At 44.9% G+C, this 23016-nt stretch overlaps 1 protein-coding gene across 2 annotated transcripts in view; it reads left to right on the forward strand.

Annotated features, from left to right (window-relative positions):
- The window catches only part of LOC126457195 (uncharacterized), a 161932-nt gene that overhangs the window by 135322 nt on the left and 3594 nt on the right, over window positions 1-23016 (forward strand). For both annotated transcript variants that reach the window (XM_050093298.1, XM_050093292.1), the window contains exons 4-5: window positions 3940-4152; window positions 20442-20703. In XM_050093298.1, the coding sequence (XP_049949255.1) occupies window positions 3940-4152; window positions 20442-20703 (475 nt within the window). The remainder of the gene's footprint in view (window positions 1-3939; window positions 4153-20441; window positions 20704-23016) is intronic.

Below are 23016 nucleotides of genomic sequence, written 5' to 3' on the forward strand. Positions count from 1 at the left end.
TAAAATTGCCCTGTCCTTAAAGGTGTTTTATTTAATGAATTAACTGATAGGGAGAACGCCCTCCTCTTCCAGTGCGCCTATCAGGTAACCTCTACAGCAAGTGTTCACGAACAGGCGTGCAGAGTCGGCTCTCCATCACGTTTTGAATCACATATGTGCATAAATACCAAGTGTGCTTTCTTTCAAGAGTTTTGGGAGTGTGTCTCCCGGAAATACAACGTATTATCGTTCACTTAAGCGAGGAGGAGGGAGATACACTTTCTTTTTTACCGGTACAATGAACCACATGACCACGAAGTTTTGATGTACGGATCTTATTGTTGACACTCACAATTAATGCGAGCCGGCCGGAGTGGCCGAGCGGTTAAAGGCGCTACAGTCCGGAACCGCACGACCTCTACGGTCGCAGGTTCGAATCCTGCCTCGGGAATGGATGTGTGTGATGTCCTTAGGTTAGTTAGGTTTAAGTAGTTCTAAGTTCTAGGGGACTTATGACCACAGCAGTTGAGTCCCATAGTGCTCAGAGCCATTTGAACCATTTTTGAACAATTAATGCGATAAGTATAACTTTCTGAGGAAGGGCGCTAATTGCCCCGAATCTGTAAAGAAATTAAATTCCTTTTACGCAAATGGTTACTTTTTTCTTTATAAGCAACTACAATTACTGAGGATAGATAAAATACTAAAAACAAAAACTACTCTAAGTAATAATTGTTGTTTTTTGTACTCAATAGAATGTTCTTCATCATAATCAAAGTCCGCCACCGCAGCAGTGTGGACAGCGCACGGGCTTCTCATGCCGAGGGGCCAGGGTTCGATTCCCGGCTTGGTTGGATGGTTCAAAATGGTTCAAATGGCTCTGAGCACTATGGGACTTAACTTCTAAGGTCATCAGTCCCCTAGAACTTAGAACTACTTAAACCTAACTAACCTAAGGACATCACACACATCCATGCCCGAGGCAGGATTCGAACCTGCGACCGTAGCGGTCACGCAGTTCCAGACTGTAGCGCCTAGAAACGCACGGCCACCCCGGCCGGCGCTTGGTTGGAGATTTTCTCCTCTCAAGGATTCGGCGCCTGTGTCGTCGTCATCATTTCATGCTCATCGACGCGCAAGTCGTCGAAGTGGTGTCACTTCAAAATACTTGAACCAGGCGTTCAAGTCTACCCGCCAGCAGGCCCTCACCACACGACATTTCATTTTATCATAATCAAAGGCAAGAGTTTCGTGCTATTATTGATAGGTGCGAAAGTTGTTTCCAAACAACAGAAACATCAGATTTCCTGGCAGGTTAAAACGGCGTGCCGGACCGAGCGTCGAATTCGAGACCTTTGCCTTGTGTGGGCAAGTACTCTACCGGTTTAGCTAACCAGACACGACTGACAAATTCTCCTCACGGCTTTACTTTCCCCGGTAACTTGTTTGGAAGGGAGGGGACGAGGTACTCGCCGAAGTAAAGCCGTGAGGAGTGATCGCCAGTCGTGCTTGTGCAACTTACTCGATAGAGCACTTGCCTGCGAAAGACAAAGGTCCCGAGTTCGAGTTTCGGCGTGCCCCTCAGTTTCAACGTATCATGAAGTTTGATGTGAGCACACACTCTGCTCCAGAGTAAAAATCGCATTCTGGCAACAGACACGTGTTTTGTATAAGCTCGATGAAACATCGGAAGGGGAGGTTAGTGCTTACAGTCCCATCGACAACGAGGTCATTAGAGACGGAGCGCAAACTCGGATTAGAGGAGTACGGCGAAGGAAATCGGCCGTGTCCTTTCAAAGAACCAACCCGGCACTTGCCTGAAGCGATTCAAGGAACTCACGGAAAACCTAAATCAAGATGGCTGACATGAAGTTTAACCATCTTCCTCCCGAATGCGAGCCCAGTGTCTTAACTGCTGCGCCACCTCACTCGTTTCGACAAAGTTTTGAAGTGATGTTTGATATGTTTTTAATACGCAGTCTTTTTTACTTTAGTCTTTTTTATTTGAGGAAATTGCGTTTTTTAGTGCTAAATTATAAATGTGTATTGTTTTTCTTAGTTTTACAAAAACATTCCTCTGTTTCACGTAACAAATCAACAATTTTCGAATAAAATCTGAATTAAACATTGAAAATCTCTATTTTGCTATAAATATTGTTAATTTTAAGTAACAGCAAGGTAGTTACATAGAACAAAAATAGTCCGTAGGTTACACAGTCCTTTACATTTCCTCAGCCAGTTTAAAGACGGTTCATCACTTCTCTTTCTTGGTGAATCGACGACGGTCGTTCAATAAGTAATACCCACATTTTTTTTAAAAAAAAAACCATTTATGTACATAGACAAACGTCCTTGTTGGTGCTTTACATTTGATGTTTGTTCTGTGAGCCGGTGAGGTTTCAAATAGTCCTGACAGACGGCAGAGCCGTAGTACAGCGTCAAAATGGCGTCTACATACGACTCACGCTACAAACAGCGTGCTGTTATTGATTTCTTGTGTGCAGAAAAAGAAACCGTGGTGAACATCCATAATCGTTTGTGCACAGTGTATGCTGATGCTGCAGTTGATATGAGTACAGTTGGGCGATGCGTAAAGAAAGTTACAGCCTCAGGAAATGCAGAAACAGAGCTCCATGATCAGCCACGCTCGGGACGTCCTGTCACAGCCATTGCTCTGGACATGCTGAATCGTGCGGATACCATTATTTGTGCCGACAGCTCATCAAAGCTCGACAATTGGCCCTAAAGTTGTCCGTTGGCACTGGAAGTGCGTCTGCAGTGATCGAGACTCTCGGATATTCAAAGAGGTGCTCACGATGGGTTCCACGAATGCTCACAGTGGACCATAAGATTCAAAGAAAGGCCATTTCATCTAAATTGTTGGAGCGTTTTGAGACCGACGGAGAGGCCTTTCTGTCTGCGCCGGAAACAAAAGGGCAGTCCATGGAGTTGCATCATCCTGATTCACCACAAAAGAAGAAATTCGAGACAACCCCTGTGCCGGAAAAGTCAAGTTCACAGTCTTCTGGGATTGTGGTGGCGTCATTCTCGTGGAAGTGATGCCAAGAGGGTCAACCATCAGTTCAGAGGCATACGTGGAGACTCTTAATAAACTCAAGAATCGTTTGCCAAGTGTTCGATCGGACAAATATCCAGCAGAAATCTTGCTCCAACACGATAATGCACGCCCACACACAAGTCTGAGAACCCTGGAACACATCGCCAAATTGGGTTGGACGTCATTGGCTCATACACCCTACACTCCAGACCTGGCACCCTCGGTCTTCCAGCTCTTTGGGCCATTTAAGGATTCTCTATAGGGAACACACTTTGAAAATGACGAGAGTGTCAGTCATGGCTAGACGTACGGGACACGAGCTTTTACGGGCAGGGAATACATGCTCTTGCACAACGTTGGCGCACGGCCATAGAATGTGATGGAGACTATGTAGAAAAACAGGATATGGACAAGACATGTTGATGCATATTGTCATCAAATTCTGACTCTTAACAATAAATATGTTCTGAGAAAAAAATGTGAGGCATTACATATTTATCGGCCCTAGTAGTAAGTTACTGATTACATACACAAAGGAAGAGATCGAAATGAGACAACGCCTGATAGGTAAGCAACACACCTAACATACAGGTAATGCGGTTACGATCTTAACTGACCAAGGCTACTAGGAAACCTACAGTAGTCTACACTTGTACATTTACTTACAATAGTCCTTGATAGCCTACAGTAGTTCTTCAGCTTTGCCAAGGGCAGATGGTGTATGTTGGGTTGCGTACGTTGAGGTGCACGAAGTATTTTCCGGACCAGTTTTATTTTGCCGGCCCTGTACAAAGTTAGTGCCGAGTGTCGCCGCTGAACTTCGCTCGCTTTACGCTTCGTTTATCTGTATGTCGCCCGATCGCCCGAGAGGGGGAGAAGCTGTATCAGTGTTCTCTCGGCAGGGCGTTCAAGTCGCTGACCGAGGTGCGCGGCCGGCACTGCGCCGCCAGCCGCTCGGCGGGCAGCATCTCGCAGTTCGACATGGCCGTCACGCAGTTCGGCTTCATCGGCTTCACCATGGTGGCGCCCGAGAAGCTGGGCATCAAGCGCGGCGGCGAGGAGGGCATCGTGCACTTCTGGCGCGTCATCGGCTACCTCATGGGCATGGAGGACAGGTGGGTGCGTGCGCGCGCGCGCTGCACGGCCAGTACTGAAACGTGTCACAGTTAACGCAGCAGTTCCAGCATTTGTTCTGGTGGCACTCACACTTTTGATCTCCTCGAATATGTGCAACTTCTGCATTCCTTGCTGTCTCCACAAGCGATGCTCCTAGGGCCTGATCGTGGGGGGAATAGTCGCAATACCAAAAAATAATTAATATAGAGTAATGAAATTTCGGGATTACATTTGTCTGGGTAATATATTTAAGTTATTAACATTGCAAGATCATAGGTTAATGTAAGTGCGAGGTAAGCCATTGCAAATGTATAATGCTGGGACATTAATAACTGTTGTAACCGCCAGGATGTCGAATGCGTTGCGATATGCAGGTGCCGGACGTCAGTTTGTGGTATGGAGTTCCATGTCTGTTGTGCTTGGAAGGTCAATACACTTTTTATATCCGTGAATATCTGCAGCTTCTGCATTTCTTATTGCCTCCACAAGCGATGCTCCTAGCACGAGGTCGTGGGGGGAAAATCGCAACACCGAAAATACTGTTTGTGGATGAGACGGGAATTGTCGTTCGACGATGTCCAATACGCGTTCGGTTGGAGACATATCTGGTGATCGAGCAGGACGAGGCAACGTACTAGCAGTCTGTAGAAGTGATGGGTTACAAAAGCGGTACGTGGGCGAACCTTATCCAGCTGGCAAACATCATCTGGAATGCTGTTCATGAATGGCAGCACAGTAGGTCGAATCACCAAACTGACGTACAGATTGGCTGTCAGGTTGTGAGGGATAACAACGAGAGTGCTCCTGCTATCATACAAAATCGGACCCCAGACCATAACCCGAGGTTTAGGTCCAGTGCGTCTAGCATTCAGACAGTTTGCATGGAGGCCCTCACCTGGCCTCCTTCTGATCAACATATGGTCTTCACTGGCACCGAGGCAGAAACAGCTTTCATCAGGAAACACAACAGACGTCCACCCTGCCAATCAATGAGCTCCTGCTTGATACCAGTGAAGTCACAAGTGGTGGTGGTTTGGCGCTCAGTGGAATGCACACTTCACTGCGTCTGTCTCGGATCTGTCGTTGAAATTGACGATTTGTAACAGTTCGCTGTCTCACTGTAGTGTCAACTGCTGGTCAAAGTGCTGCTGCAGATGTATTGCGACGCGACAGAGCCACACGCCGAACTCGATGGTCTTCCCTATCGGTAGTTCCACGTGGCCGTCCGGAGCCCGGTCTTTTCGCGACCGTACATTCTCGTGACCACCTCTGCCAGCAGTCATGTACAGAGACTACGTTCCTGACAGGTCTTTCGCAGAAGCAACATCCAGCTTCTCGTAGCCTTATTATACGACCTCGTTCAAACTCAGTAAGGCACTGATAATGGCGTCTTTATCACCCTAACAGCATTCTTGACTACCATCAACACACAACGTCCAATCTCAAAAGCAACTAAAGATCACGACAGTTACAGCGTGTATTTAAAGAAAACCTGATTTGCATGCTTATAGTGGCGTAAAATCTGATTAGACACCATTATTCAAATGTAGAAACAGGCCTACCAACTTTCATTTATGTCGCACAACTCCTTCTTAGAGTCGCGATTTTTTTTTCCAGTCTTTGCATAAGAACGTTATGGAGTTGGCTAACCTTATATATTTTTATGTCGTAAGAACTATGACCGCTGTGTTAGTGCCAAATTTGTATTTAACAATTAGCGATCGCCAAATTTTTGTCAAAGAAAGTAACTCGTTAGTTTAAGAGATAAGTCCCACTGACATGTGGAGACTATTAAGCTCCAAAACCAACGAGTTACTTTCTAACAAGGAAATTTCTGAAGATATATTTCTGTATTAGGAAAAAGTGCGATTCCATACTGCCAGACAGAACTTCTTAAGGTCGAATTCGAAGTTTCCGGGCCGGAAACAGAAGAAGGCGTGGCAGAACATGACAGAATCGGTGATTCCATCCGCAGTGCAAGTGACGTGGAACAAAGTAAGACATGATGTTGTGCCCACTAACGGCGAAGCTGCTGCCGTAACACGGCAAAATGCGGCAGCTGCGGTCCGATGGACACACCTGGACGCCGGTTCTTGCGGCGAGGCAGAATGGACACCTGGACTACCGTCGAAGAAAGGTTGCCGCTAGTAAAATGGACGGTTGAGCGAAAAACAAAAGCGGAATGGCTCACTGTAACTGTAGCAGACTGCGAGACGCCCCCGCGCCAGAAAACACAGCCGTCAGTTGTGGAGGAACAGGGCGCGACGCACTGGGCGACAGGGCACCGCAAGGTCAGACTGGCCCCCCTCATACGTGTGGCAGACTGATGAGAACACGCAGGGTTCATAGCAGCAGCGCGAGGCATTCGTGGTTTTGAGTGGATCCCTCTGGAAAAGGTCATCAGCAGGCTCGCTCTCGCAGTGTGACAAAGAACCTCCGGTGGACGCAACCACACCGAGACCCTCCTTCTCCCTCCTCACCCCTACATCTTCTTCCTCAAGCTGCCACAAGCATCTTATCAGAAACCTGTAGAAGGAAGTAGTGGAAATTTAGTGGAAAGTGGAAAAGAGTACAAAATGTAACATTTGTGCTGGTCACATCCGTATAGTGAGTCGCCCAGGCAGTAAATGAACCTCGCAAGCGTACACCAATTGATTCGCAGAAGCTAAGGCATATAATTCTAAGTTAACCGACTGTTGTTTTCTTATTTTTTACAACTCAACAAAAATGAAGTAAGTGATGCTGTCTAGAACTAGCTAGCTTAACAACTTACACTTTCCCTTATCGTCTAATTTTTTCAGACTGCAGGTCGCTGCCTCTTTATTTCCAAATTACGGAGTCCGGGCAATGTCGTCCATATTCAGGTGATACGTTCTAGGCACAGAGTAACTTTTCGTAAATGAACAGTCAGTTCACTGTCGTATACTCAACGTATACTGAAGAACCAACGAAACTGGTGCACCTGCTTATTGTCGTGTAGGACCCCCGCGAGCACGCAGAAGTGCCGCAACACGACGTGGCATGGACTCGAGTAATGTCTGATCTAATGCAGGAGGGAACTGACGCCATGACTCCTGCAGGGCTGTCTATAAATGCGTAAGAGTACGAGGGGGTCGAGATCTTTTCTGAACAGCATGTTGAAAGGCATCCTAGACATGCTCAATAGCCGGCCGAAGTGGCCGAGCGGTTCTTGGCGCTACAGTCTGGAACCGCGTGACCTCTACGGTCGCAGGTTCGAATCCTGCCTCGGGCATGGATGTGTGTGATGTCCTTAGGTTAGTTAGCTTTAAGTAGTTCTACGTTCTAGGGGACTGATGACCTCAGATGTTAAGTCCAATAGTGCTCAGAGCCATTTGAACCATACTCAATAATGTTCATGTCTGGCGACTTTGGCGGCCATCGGAAGTGTTTAAACTCAGAAGAGTGTTCCTGGAGCCACTATGTAGCAATTCTGGACGTTTGGAGTGTCGCATTGTCCTGCTGGAATTGCCCAAGCCCGTTGCAATGCACAATGGACATGAAAGGATGCAGGTGATCAGACAGTATGCTTACGTACGTGTCACTTGTGACAGTCGTATGTATACATATCATGGAGTCCCATATCACTACAACTGCTCACGCCCCACACCATTGCAAAGCCTACACCAGCTCGAACAGTGCCCTGCTGACATACGGGGTCCATGGATTCATGAGACTGTATCGATACCCGTACAGAACCGTCTGCTCGATATAGTTTGAAACGCGACTCCTCCGACCAGCTAATATGTTTCTAGCGCGGTATTCTAGCTGTTTACATATCTCTGCATTTGAATACGCATGCCCATAGAAGTTTCTTTCGCGCTTCAGTGTATATATCACAGCGAACCGTTGTTCTTTTTCGACTAGTTTCTCTGTAACTAAGAAATATGACTTGAAGATGGGCGACATTGCAGAACCGGTAGTTTGAAAATAAAAAGACAGGCAGCTGCAGACTGAAATAGTTAGACCATTTCGAATAAACAAGGATTGCGAATAACTCCGTTGTGATGAATACGTCCAATTTTGATAAACTTTCCATTTTTTCTCAATACTGCAAATACCTCAAAAAAAGTACTGTGTATTATATCTTCTGAGTAAAGAAACAATTTAATAATGACTGCAACTATGTTTGCTCTTATGTAACTGTTTTCAAATGTACAAAATCAAGCAGTATCAAATACAATGTTTACCCCTTTGTGTCAATGAACTGAAATACTTTACTAGCTAAAACCTTCTCTATATTTAAATGTCTTATCCGACACTTTAATCGTATTTGCTCCCAGAAAACTGTATGTAAGTGCCTAGCACTTAGAACGCCCGATCGTGTTAAAATATGCCAAGCACAACGTTTTTGTGTGTCTTCTAATACGAGTTTATTTTCTGTGCCCTCTTAAAAACTGAGCAATCCAATAATTGCATTGTTATGTTTGTCACTATAGAATTGCATTTTGATTCATAAAAACGTGCATTGCCTAATACAACGAGTATACACTGTCCAAGCACAACATGGTGACCACCTGTCAGAAGCCCGTGTAGGCACGTAATTTGCAGTAAAGGCTGCCGTGAGACGCGCAGGAAGAGGAGGTTCTGGCAGGGGCCGGCGTGAGTGTGGAGCCGAGGGCCACGGCCACGAGCGCCACATTTCTCGGTAGAGGATCCATCGCGCGAAGAGCCCTATCGAGATTGTCTCGCAGATTACCTATTTGGTTTAAATCCTGGGAGTGTGGTGGCAAGGGGAGTGTGTTAGACTCATCTTGGTGCCATTCGAACCACTCACGAATACTGCGCGCTGTGTAGCAGGTAGCTTTGTCCCGCTCGTAGATGCCGACGTGCCGAGGAAAAGCAAATTACGCGTAGGGGTTGACACAGCTCTAAAACGTAGATACATACCTGTGTTGATCCAGTGTGCTTTTCAGAATGACGAGGTCACCCAGGAAACGCCACGAAAACACTCCGCAGACCCTAAGGCCTCCGTAGACGTTTCACCCCGCACATGCCAACGGCCATCTGTCCGATGGAGCATGAAACGTTATTCATTATTCTGTGACCACTCGGTAGAAGTCCAGTTGAGGTACTGGCGTGCAAATTCCAGCCTCAATCGCCGCTGAACAGCACTCGGCATGGGTACCATTGAGGAGACACTGTTGGTAGCTCCTCAGTTCGCCTGGGCGGTCAGTTGTTCAGCAGTTTCACGTATACTGGCCAGTACACACCTCCGCAGCCGTCGTTCAGCCCTGTCATTTTCGGCCCGTGGCGCAACACAGCCGCCTCAGCGCCGGTCTTGGAGAGCGCCATTTTGCCGTACTATACCCACTGCAGCATACGAACCGTTTACATACTTAGCCGTTTCGGAAATGCTTCCCCTCCAGGCCCGGAAACAAATGATCATGCCCTCCTGGACGTCAGACGAATCTCCCCGTTTCCGCATTACGACAACTGCACTGTTTTCCTCGTCCGCGGGACACGCTTTTATACCCTCCACTGCCAGTGCTGCCACTTGCCGTTGCGGGTGGTTCTTGCACGTTGACGTAGAACATTAATGTGACTCTCCTGTGTAGTTTTATATACTGTAAAGGAAGAGTAGACAACTAAATAAAATTATCTAAATTTATACTCGGGGCATTCTATGTATGTAACTACTCATGAATAAAAATTATTACGCTATCTGATCAAAAGTATCCGGAACCCCCCCCCCCCCCCCCAAATATACGTTCTACATATTAGGTGCAATGTGCTGCCTTCTACTGCCAGGTACTCCATATCAGCGAACTCAGTAGTCATTAGACATCGTGAGAGAGCAGAATGGGGCACTTCGCGGAGCTCACAGACTTCGAACGTGGTCAGGTTATTGGGTGTCACTAATATCATACGTCTGTACGCGAGATTTCTACACTCCTAAACATTCCTAGGTCCACTGTTTCCGATGTGATAGTGATGTGGAAACTGGAAGAGGCACTACAGCACAAAAGCGTACGGGCCGACCTCGACTGTTTACTGACAGAGACCGCCTACAGTTGCAGAGGGTCGTAATGTGTAATAGGCAGACATCTATCCAGACCATCACACAGGAATTCTAAACTGCATCAGGATCCACTGCAAGTACTATGACAGTTAGGCGGGAGGTGAAAAACTTGAATTTCATGGTCGAGTGGCCGCTCATAAGCCACACATAACTCCGGTAAATGCCAAACGACGCCTCCTTTGGTGTAAGGAGCGTAAACATTGGACGATTGAACAGTGGAAAAACGTTGTGTGGAGTGACGAATCACGGTACACAATGTAGCCACATTGTGATGCGATGGCAGGGTGTGGGTACAGCCAATGCCCAGTCAACGTCATCTGCCAGCGTGTGTAGTGCCAACAGTAAAATTCGGAGGCGGTGGTGTTATGGTGTGGTCGTGTTTTCTATGGAGGAGGCTTGCACCCTTGTTGTTTTGCGTGGGACTACTACAGCACAGGTCTACATTGATGTTTTAAGCACCTTCTTGGTTCCCACTGTTGAACAGCAATTCGGAGATGGCGATTGCATCTTTCAACACGATCGAGCACCTATTCATAATGCACGGCCTGTGCCCCGGTGGCTACACGACAATAATGTCCATGTAATGGACTGGCCTGCACAGAGTCCTGACCTGTATCCTATAGAATACCTTTGGGATGTTTTGGAACTCCGACTTTGTGCCAGGCCGAAATCGATACCTCTCCTCAGTGCAGCACTCCGTGAAGAATGGGCTGCCATTCCCCAAGAAACCTTCCAGTACCTGATTGAATGTATGCCTGCGAGAGTGGAAGCTGTCGTCAAGGCTAAGGGCGGGCAAACCCCATATTGAATTCCAGCATTACCGATGGAGGGCGCCACGAACTTGTAAGTCATTTTCAGCGAGGTGTCCGGACACTTTTGATCACATGGTGTATGTGCGAGGGGCAGCTATAAAGCTTATATTACCGCTTCGAAAAATTCAAGCAGTGACTAGTAAACTTGGTTACAGAGTTAGTCCTCCTCTACATGTTCAGCCTTCAGTGCGACACATTTCTTTCACTGGAGGATGGCTCGGCAGATACCTTGATTGCAGAAGTCTGAATTTTGGCCGTTCAAGAAACTGTACAGCACTAAGATCTTGTCGTCGTTCTGGAGATGCCTGGCAGGCAGTGATTCTTCATCGGAGGAAAGAGTGAGAAGTCACTGAGTGCAGTGTCAGGAGAGTATGGGGCTCAGGCAAAATTCCATAGCTCAAAGAAGCAGCACGTGTTGCTGCGTCCTGCGCAGAATGAGGCGGGGTGTGGTCGTGGAGCAAAAACACCCACCTCGGACAGCTTCCTGCAGCACTTCACTTCGTTTTGACAAAGCGTACTCCTATGATGGTTTGTCCCTTGCGTGTGTAATCTATTAGCACCGCACCACGGCAATCCCAAACAGCAGTCAGCGTCACCTTCGTCTGATGATGACTCCGTCTTCGCCTTTTTCGGTGCTGGCGAATCCTCAAGTTTCCATTGCTTGCTTTGCTTCTTTCTCTCGGGGAGATCATGATGAACTCAGCACTCGTTCTATCTGACGCGTTACAACCCCGCGAGTTCAGGGTTTGTAATAAGTCACGACGACCGAGAGGCATAGTTTGGGAGGGAGGGATGACTCACGCCGAAGCGTGCAGAGAAACACGGGCAAGTGTGTCACTGACTTTATTACATCGGAGATGCACGACGGGCATTTCTGTGAACTCGGTGTCGGCGCCGCGCACGCCAGTGCCGGAATCTGCAGCGCCGGCGTCCGGTCCCCCAGCCTTGCAGACGTAGCGCGACGCTGCTGTTCACGCCACAGCTACGTGGCCGCCGCGGTCCTCTGCTGCGCCCGTAGCACGGCTGACTGCCCCCTCAAGCGCGACTCGTGGACCCCGTGTAGAGCGCCGAAGGGAAGCAGCCGACCGCTGTCTTTGTGAGCCGTAGCGTCTCCGACCGTCCGCCCAGGGCAGCTTATTCAGCTCCTGCAGACAGCTCTGTACCCGGGAGGCCTCTAGTTCGTGCCCCGACCCCGCCTCTGCAGACAGCAGGTTGCAGTCCGCCGGACGATGCCAACCAGGGAGCGCAGGCTAGTAGTCCTCTCACTCCTTGCGCCGGTGTAGCTCCGAGGTGCGACGCGACCCGTCACAGCAATGGCTCGTCCGTGCAGCGGACGTTGGAGGTTGTTCCAGCGGGCCGGTTGACCACCGACATCCATCACCAGAAGGTCGCCGTGGTTGGCCTGCATTTTAAACCATCGTCATTCTCTCTAGTTGTAGACGCGGGCAGAATGGCGACGCAACTGCTCGATTTGAGCCACTGTGCTCGCTTATTTACACATCTTTCCCTACGACTCCAACGCAGTTCCTCTGGAGGGGACAAGTGAAATGCTCTTTCATAAATACGTCAGCTTTCGACAGCCCACTTCGGCCCCTAAACGGAGATCACTAGACGCTGTTGTAACTGAAACGTATGGTTTCTTCACAGCACGTCGGTGCCCTGTACTGCCCCGATTACTTCACATTTGTATACAGTGCCCGCCGGGCCGTGCCTTCTAGCCAGCGAGCGGTGTCGTAAACCTACCTCGCAAAGTCGTTTGCGAAATATCGACATCGCCCGAGGTGTCCTTAGGTTAGTTAGGTTTAAGTAGTTCTAAGTTCTAGGGGACAGATGACCTCAGATGTTAAGTCCCATAGTGCTCAGAGCCATTTGAACCCGTTGCACTCTCCATACAGTGACGTGGTCAACGTTACCTTGTACAGCAGCAACTTCTCTGACGTTAGGGTTATCGTCAACTGCACGAAGAATTGCCTCGTCCATTGCAGGTGTCCTCGTCGTTGCAGGTCTTCCCCAGTCTCGAGTCATAGGCTGGAATGTTCCGTGCTCCGATATTTCGCCCATGCCTACCATCCGATGTGCCAGTACATCTACATCTACATACATACTCCGCAATCCACTATATGGTGCGTGGCGGAGGGTACGTCGTGCCACAACTAGCATCTTCTCTCCCTGTTCCACTCCCAAACAGAACGAGGGAAAAATGACTGCCTATATGCCTCTGTGCGAGCCCTAATCTCTCTTATCTTATCTTTGTGGTCTTTCTGCGAAATGTAAGTTGGTGGCAGTAAAATTGTACTGCAGACAGCTTCAAATGCTGGTTCTCTAAATTTCCTCAGCAGCGATTCACGAAAAGAACGCCTCCTTTCCTCTAGAGACTCCCACCCGAGTTCCTGAAGCATTTCCGTAACACTCGCGTGATGATCAAACCTACCAGTAACAAATCTGGCAGCCCGCCTCTGAATTGCTTCTATGTCCTCCCTCAATCCGACCTCATAGGGATCCCAAACGCTCGAGCAGTACTCAATAATAGGTCGTATTAGTGTATTATAAGCGGTATCCTTTACAGATGGAACACATCTTCCCAAAATTCTACTAATGAACCGAAGACGACTATCCGCCTTCCCCACGACTGCCATTACATGCTTGTCCCACTTCATATCGCTCTGCAATGTTACGACCAAATATTTAATCGACGTGACTGTGTCAAGCGCTACACTACTAATGGAGTATTCAAACATTACGGGATTATTTTTCCTATTCATCTGCATTAATTTACATTTATCTGTATTTAGAGTTAGCTGCCATTCTTTACACCAATCACAAATCCTGTCCAAGTCATCTTGTATCTCCTACAGTCACTCAACGACGACACCTTCCCGTACTGCCTTCCAGCCATAGCTGCACGAAATTTACAAGAATTCCCCAAATCCTCAGCAGATGTCTATGAGCAGTCGCCGAACCCATTCGGCGGCCGCTTTCGGCTTCTTCTAACCGTCGTGCGAGACCCGACACACTGTCTGCACCAACACTTCAACTGTGATAGGCTGCTCTTGGAGCAGCAGTGTTTCCACTTCTCTGGTCATCCACGCTTCTTCACAGATATGTAATCTGCCAATTCGTTCTTCGTCATACAGACGTCTTTGACAATACTGGATGCATGTACACCATCTAACCACTGTTCATATGATGATGCTTTCTCGCCGTGCATTTCCACCAACTCAACATGGGTTTTCGTTCCCACTCCGGTGCAGAAAACGACTTACCGCGCGGCACTCCACATCATCTCTGAGCTGCACCATGCTTGGCGACTACGTGGTCGCCCCGGGGCTAGAATACCCACATAAATAATCGTCTGTATGCGAAGCATCCACCACATTTTTATCTTGATAAAACAAAATAAAATAAAAATTTCTCCCTTACCGTTACCGAAAAATAATAAGCAATTAAAACATTAAGATGGATGTTAATATTTCTATCGTCTAAAACGTAATTGTTTGTTTCAAAACTGCTTGTGCGAAAGCAACTAGGCAACACATTCCTCCCTTCCTTGCCTGTCTCAGCCCAAGTAAAAGGCAGTCCCCACAATAACAATGGAAGTGCTGTATATCATAAATAGAATCCCGCCTTTCCGACTTACTTTTACCTTTACCTACAAAGGATACACTACAATTCGCTCACTCCATCCGTCAACAGCTGTTTCAAAATAATATTTGCTGATACTGAGCACTAGCAAAGAACAAACCGAAACACGAGCAAGCCGGCTGTGACCTACCACCTCAGTACCGTTGTTGATTTTTTTCTTCTTTTGTTTCAGTCAGGTAACAACACCTGCGTGGTTTACGATTTCAATGAATTTGTTTTCATGTAGTCCGTATTGCCATCGTTTTGTTTGTTCTCTGAGACACAATGGCTTGGAAGCGCACGGGAGCTTCGGCTGTAGACCTTGAAGTACTCATTTTCAGAAAAAAGAGGTGTTACCGCGTTAATAGTTAGTACAACGAAGAAAGTCTACTGACCGGATGCGTGAAGCAAAAGCTCTTCTGTGCGCAACAATTTTCGCAATTTTCAAATGTGGCACGATAACTGGACGCGTGTGGAAAGCTGAAACACAATGCTGAGTGTTACCCCTTTATATACTTTCGAATTCGAACAGTAGGTTTGCGAGCCGCTTTGGACAAATTCGCCATACGTTTGTCGTCGTCATCATAGGTGAATGTTACTGACACTGAACGTGGTGAAAAGCGCCTGCAGTCAAAAAATCAGGGATCCGAGAATATGTCGTCCGCTAGTTCCTGTAGTCCAGTAGCAACAAAAAAGGTAATCATTTTAACAAAAATCTAGACTACCCTCAAAACACAAGCCTGATATGCACCTACAGAAATTTAGGAAAGTCAGCGCCCATGGGTTGCTCCATTTTATTTTGACTTATCTCGCTGCGTCCTACAGTACAGTGGCAACGGGATATCAGCAGTTACAATGAATACAGAGTGTATTTGCAAACAGGCAATCATGGGACCCCATACGATAGTTTGCAGGTGGGGGAAGGCATTCTAGGGAGGAGGGATGGACTCTTTGTAATATTCAGCAAGACGAATGGTGACTTGTAAGTAGTTATAAATACGTCCTAGTTTCGAGCTTGTTAAAAATCTGCGTAATACCTACTTTTTACATAATTTTCTTGAAAGTAAAACACATGACTGCAGTATAATTTTCCATTCACTGAGAGCTAGGGAAGGGTGGAGGGGGGGGGGGTGGCCCACCTTTTTCCCCGGGTATTGGCGCCCTTGGTCTTTTGTAACTACTCTCGGTTTACCGTTAGAAACAGAACATTGCTGGTGGGAGGAGAAATTCTAACCGCTGTATTTGACCGGCAAGTGTGTGAACGTTGAAATTCATTCGTTATAATTAGCAGCACGTTGGTAGGTTACGTGCTGACATGGGGTTTCGTCCTTTCCCATTTCTTCCATAATCATCAACAATACGAATACGTTATCACAATCCACATGCATTCATACTAGTTACGTTTACTAAGCAATCACAGTGAATAGAAAACACTTTCTCTTCACAAAGGAGTGGGTAACCAGTGGATCGTTCCGATTTAGGTGGATAAGCGTCCCAACAGAGAATGTCACATGTCATTCAAGCTGCACCTACACAGTGAATAGTCTTAACTCAGGTCCCTCAGCTGTTCGAAGATTTTCAGACTCGCTTCCCAACGTCAGTTCTGACGGAATGCTTTTATATCCCCTATTCTCCTTAAATCACCAACTTTACAATGTTTTGCTGTCAGTTGCGTTATCGCCTTCTTCCTGCGTTGTTGACACGTACCTGTTTTCTTTTTTTTTAATATAGTACAAAATGTGCATGTAGGAACGTTTCGGAGGAAGATGATAGTGAAATAGCTAAGAAAGAACGGGAAGGGACGACAGTTTTACGATAGTTAGTGATCATAGTTACGCTAGCAGAGGTCATTCAGAGGAAGAACTTCAGGACATTCGTATTGTGGTCCTCTGTTTTTCCATTCAAATATTTAAAGTTTTTCTTAAGATCAAGTATACTCGTGTTCTCCGTGGTGATAAAGAAAATTGCGGATCCCAGCACTGAATGCCACTTTTACAGACTTTCTTCCTGTTCTTATTGAAAGCAATTTTTACGTGCAATGTTAAACCATAGAATACAGTTCTATGTGAAAATTTACTTGTTACAGAGATACTATAATTTTTCAGACTGTAAAATTCAGTTTTCTAACAGTTCGATTACGTATACCATAAAAAAAGAGCACAAAACGTGTGATTTTGTGCGACAAAAAGTATGCTCCTGCTGCCTTAATTTACCGCAGTAAGATCAAAACGGAATTTTTAACTAAATGTTACTTAATTTTAATCAAAAATTTCAGGTATGTTGCGCCTTAAATTTCGTTTTCAGCATAGGGGTCCCAGAAACCTCCCACCTCATGGCATGCATTACACAATAATGTCTCGCAGTATTATTGAGGTTCTCCCTAGACGGCTCAGTAATACTGTCAATTACATTGTTAGTAACATTGTGGAATAATTTTGCAGTTCGAAAGTTTGACGATAAAGGCGCTGCTACGGTGATAATTGTTCTACTTCACTGCAAGCAGAAAAGAAGGTAGTTAAAAACTGGTTAAAGGGCCGTCGAAACTAACTCACTAAAACTTGTTAGGGACAATTGAGAGTGGAAAAAAATCATTACAAGTGCAATTTCACTGTCAGTATTAGAGACCTAGTTATGGAGATGTGTCATGCAATAATATGTGCACTTAATGATTATACTCGAGTAAGTAATGTACACACAGAGGTCTATATTTACTTTTATTCATAGCCATGCTGTTGTTGTTGTGGTCTTCAGTCCTGAGACTGGTTTGATGCACCTCTCCAGGCTACTCTATCCTGTGCAAGCTTCTTCATCTCCCAGCACCTACTGCAACCTACATCCTTCTGGATTTGCTTAGTGTACTCATCTCTTGGTCTCCCTCTGCGATTTTTACCCTCCACGCTGCCCTCCAATACTAAATTGGTGATCCCTCGATGTCTCAGAACATGTCCTACCAACCGATCCCTTCTTCTAGTCAACTTGTGCCACAAACTCCTCTTCTCCCCAATCCTATTCAATACTTCCTCATTAGTTATGTGATCTACCCATCTAATGTTCAGCATTCTTCTGTAGCACCACATTTCGAAAGCTTCTATTCTCTTCTTGTCCAAACTATTTATTGCCCATGTTTTACTTCCATACATGGCTACATTCCATACAAATACTTTCAGAAACGACTTCCTGACATTTAAATCTATACTCGATGTTACCAAATTTCTCTTCTTCAGAAACGCTTTCCTTGCTATTGCCAGTCTATATTTTATATCCTCTCTACTTCGCCCATCATCAGTTATTTTGCTCCCCAAATAGCAAAACTCCTTTACTACTTTAAGTGTCTCATTTCCTAATCTAATTCCCTCAGCATCACCCGACTTAATTCGACTACATTCCATTATCCTCGTTTTGCTTTTGTTGATGTTCATCTTATACCCTCCTTTCAAGACACTGTCCATTCCGTTCAACTGCTCTTCCAAGTCCTTTGCTGTCTCTGACAGAATTACAATGTCATCGGCGAACCTCAAAGTCTTTATTTCTTCTCCATGGATTTTAATACGTACTCCGAATTTTTCTTTTGTTTCCTTCACTGCTTGCTCAATATACAGATTGAATAACATCAGGGAGAGGCTACAACCCTGTCTCACTCCTTTCCCAACCACTGCTTCCCTTTCATGTCCCTCGACTCTTATAGCTGCTATCTGGTTTCTGTACAAATTGTAAATAGCCTTTCACTCCCGATATTTTACCCCTGCCACCTTCAGAATTTGAAAGAGAGTATTCCAGTCAACATCGTCAAAAGCTTTCTCTAAGTCTACAAATGCTAGAAATGTAGATTTGCCTTTCCTTAAACTATTTTCTAAGATAAGTCGTAGGGTCAGTATTGCCTCACGTGTTCCAACATTTCTACAGAATCCAAACTGATCTTCCCCGAGGTCGGCTTCTACCAGTTTTTCCATTCGTCTGTAAAAAATTTGCGTTATTATTTTGCAGCCTTGACTTATTAAACTGATAGTTCGGTAATTTTCACATCTGTCAACACCTGCTTTCTTTGGGATTGGAATTATTATATTCTTCTTGAAGTCTGAGGGTATTTCGCCTATCTAATACATCTTGCTCACCAGATGGTAGAGTTTAGTCAGGACTGGCTCTCCCAAGGCCGTCAGTAGGTCTAATGGAATGTTGTCTACTCCCGGGGCCTTGTTTCGACTCAGGTCTTTCAGTGCTCTGTCAAACTCTTCACGCAGTATCGTATCATTTTCATCGACATCCTCATCCATTTCCATAATATTGTCCTCAAGTACATCACCCTTGTATAGACCCTCTATATACTCCTTCCACCTTTCTGCTTTCCCTTCTTTGCTTAGAACTGGGTTTCCAACTGAGCTCTTGATATTCATACAAGTGACTCTCGTTTCTCCAAAGGTCTCTTTAATTTTCCTGTAGGCAGTATCTATCTTATCCCTCGTGAGATAAGCCTCTACATCCTTACATTTGTCCTCTAGCCATCCATGCTTAGCCATTTTGCACTTCCTGTCGATCTCATTTTTGAGACGTTTGCATTCCTTTTTGTCTGCTTCATTTACTGCATTTTTATATTTTCTCCTTTAATCAATTAAATTCAATATATCTTCTATTACCCAAGGATTTCTACTAGCCCTCGTCTTTTTACCTACTTGATCCTCTGCTGCCTTCACTATTTCATTCCTCAAGGCTACCCATTCTCCTTCTACTGTATTTCTTTCCCCCATTCCTGTCAATTGTTCCCTTATGCTCTCCCTGAAACTCTGTACAACCTCTGGTTTAGTCAGTTTATCCAGGTCCCATCTCCTTAAATTCCCACCTTTTTGCAGTTTCTTCAGTTTTAATCTACAGATCATAACCAATAGATTGTGGTCAGTGTCCACATCTGCCCCTGGAAATGTCTTACAATTTAAAACCTGGTTCCTAAATCTCTGTCTCACCATTATATAATCTATCTGATACCTTTTAGTATCTCCAGGGTTCTTCCATGTATACAACCTTCTTTCATGATTCTTAAACCAAGTGTTAGCTATGATATTGATAGCCATATATGAAATAAATTTCTTAAAACATCTTCCTTCGTGATTGTTCCCTATTTTCTGTGCAACGAATCATACAATTCATCATTCTCAACACTTTTTTTTTTTTACTCATTTGCTGTAACATCCCACAATGCCGAAAATATTTAAGTACTCTAATAATAATGTTCTTTCGTCTTGTTTTGATCTCATTCTCCATCCAACAATAAGAAATCGCCATCGTTCTTGTAGCACGCGACATACTGTCAAAGAAATTTACAATACTACCTACAGACAGCACAATATTTTCAAGCAGCGCAATATGTTTCCATAGTTTTTGATGTTCTTAAAATTATTGCGCAACCTCTCAATCTATCTCCTACACGGTCAATATTTTTGCGCGTCCGGGAGTTATTGTGAATGTTGTTGAACGTCTAGGGGTCGCTTTACATTTCCTTGTTTCATTGTTCTACGTGATATGTCTTCGATGCCGTTTGTTGGATATTCAGTTTACGACTGAGCCACCACTACTGGGAGCTGAGCTGTTTTGTTCATTAATTCGCGTGTCCTTAAAAAAAAGTGAAAAAGAAATTATCTTTTTAGAAACAACCACGACATTTAACATAACATGAAGGTGTCTTGTAAGACCAATAAAATGCGCCTTGGTTATGTAGTTAAGTTATATTTTAAGTAATGTTCGACAAATAATGGAAGGATTTAGTAAATCGTTAAGGAAATACGAGCTACGGTCCTGGCTACAATGCTTTTCTGTGTGCATACAGGTTCAACATATGCCGCCCAGAAGGCGTTGAAGAAACCCGTCAACTGTGTTCAATGTTGCTGGAGCAAGTTTTCGTTCCTAACCTGAAGAAACCTCCAGAAGATTTTGCTACGATGTCACGCGCCATGTTGGACGGAATATGGGCCATGCTGCCAGCCATTGACTCTGATGCTGTCTGCGCATACGTGTACAGTCAGCTGGCCGGACTGCCTTACGATTTGGACAAACTCAGCAAGGAGTCGCGCAACGCTTACGAATGGCAGGTACGCAAACTTTCTGAATTCAAATATTTATGTTGTGGAAGGAGTGAAGTTTCAAACGAAAACGGATTGGCGTACGAAGTTTTGGTCTTTAGCTATATACTGTATCGCTAATTCTCAAATGACATCCTCGGAGACGTAGATTCCACTGACCAGGTAATCGTTTCAGTATCATCTTAAATGACACGTGCCATTTCCACACTACATGATCGGAGGAGGAGAAAATTAGATTGTGCGTTTCCTGGGCACATTAGTTCTCAAAATTGTCACCACATTTATTAGTTGGTCGGAGACGAACTAATTTCCGGAAGTGCGTTAAATAGTTATCTCTCTTTCTCGCAGCACAGGCAGGCGAGATGTGTACTGATTTGTACTCAGGGAGGTATGTTCCGTCTATGCCTCTAAATGAAGGGCAGTTTGTTTTTTGCCATGAGCATTTCACTTCTTTTATTTATGAAGCATCTTCAGTGGCCTGTAACACACGTTTCCTTTCATACATATAAGAAATGTATTATGTAGTAGTTACAATACGTTAGTATGATACATTTTGTTATGTTTTTCTCTTCTGTATCACAAATTTCGTGAAGTTAAATTGTGGTTGGGTGTTAGTCCGTATGTGTGGTTCTGAAGATGTCTTGATTCGGTCCCCATGCTCCAGAGGTCCGAATTCCAGCGTTTTTTCCCTCCATCAGCCAGATGGAGCATGGGGTTCGAAAGAACACATCTCCAGGACCACACGTATGGACTATTAATGTGGAACTGCAAATCATAAGTAACACCAAACAATAATTTAACCTCACGAAATTTGTGCTGGTCCGAAAAACAAGAGAAAAACATGACAAAATATAACGTAGTAGCATATTGTAACTACTACATAGCCGGCCGCTGTGGCCGAGCGGTTCTAGGAGCTTCAGTTCCGAACCACGTGGCTGCTGCGGTCGCAGGTTCGAATCCTGCCTCGAGCATGGATGTGTGTGATGTCCTTAGGTTAGTTAGATTTAAGTAGTTCTAAGGCTAGGGGACTAATGACCTCAGATGTTAAGTCCCATAGTGCTTAGAGTTATTTGAACTACTATATAATACATTTACAATACATATAAAAAGAAACGTGTATTATATGCCACTGTAGATGCATCAGAAATAAAAGAAGCGAAATGTGCATGGCAAAAAACAAACTGCCTCTCATTTAGTTGTATATACAGAACATACTTCTATGAATTTTGAGGCAATTAAGGAATGATGAAAAAAATGACTGCTTTGCATGTTTGCTTCTAAATTACAGAAACATCTTGTCTGCAGCAGTCGAGTCACATTTGCATGATTATCTAGCAGGCAGTATCCACACACTGTAAGTTTGTAAGCGGTTTTGGAAATTGGAAACTAATAGCAGGTAATTCAAAAACAGCTTTTACAGTGGAGATCGATATACTAGAAAATCGAGGTTACATGCTGAAGAGTATTACAGCCCAGTTTCAGTTTATGGTCTTATTGCCCAACACAATACTTGCATTCACATCACCACAGCGTGCATGTGTAGCGAACTACATATGTGATTCTTTTTCGATCGAGTCTGCGTTTACTTTTCGAATGATTATATTTCATACCTTATCTGTATTTGGCACACATGAAATAGTGTGAAGATAGCTTGCACCTGAGTAGGAACACAACATGTACTAGTTACTGTATTTCTAGAATATCTTTGGACTTCGAAAGTACCGATTAACAGTACTACTTTCAGTTGTTCGTGTAAACACATGTTCATATAGACATACTGATTCTAGATATACAGATCTAGTTGCTGAATTTTTACTTCGGCAATCGATATTCGCTTTCACATAAATGCTGAACTGTTTTTGAAAGGTGCCTGTATTTTTATATTCCCGTTTGCTTTTAGAAATGTTGGTTAATGTAGACAACGCGATTGTATGTGCAGTGAAGGACATTTATTTACGAGGGTTGAATGAAAAGTAATGTCTCCACCTTTGTAAATTGGGTTTGGGTGGGAATATTTTAATATATCTAACGCAGAAATGATCCTTAGAATGTGATCTTTAATTACCAATATTCACTTTTCCACTTAATCACGAGCCAATTGGATACATTTCTGCCAACGATGAACAAGTTTTCTGAAGCCACCATGGAAGAAGTCGACGCACTGTTTCGGCAACCACAGTCTCACAGGTCTCTCATCGTGTGCATCAGAAGCACAATGATGTCCCCGCAGATCGACTTTCATTATTGGAAACAAATGGAAGTCAGAGGGTGGTAAATGTAGACTGTGTGGAGGATGCCGTGCGATGGTGAAATTTAGTCTCG

Source organism: Schistocerca serialis, chromosome 1 (assembly GCF_023864345.2).
Source record: "Schistocerca serialis cubense isolate TAMUIC-IGC-003099 chromosome 1, iqSchSeri2.2, whole genome shotgun sequence".
Lineage (NCBI taxonomy): Eukaryota > Metazoa > Arthropoda > Insecta > Orthoptera > Acrididae > Schistocerca > Schistocerca serialis.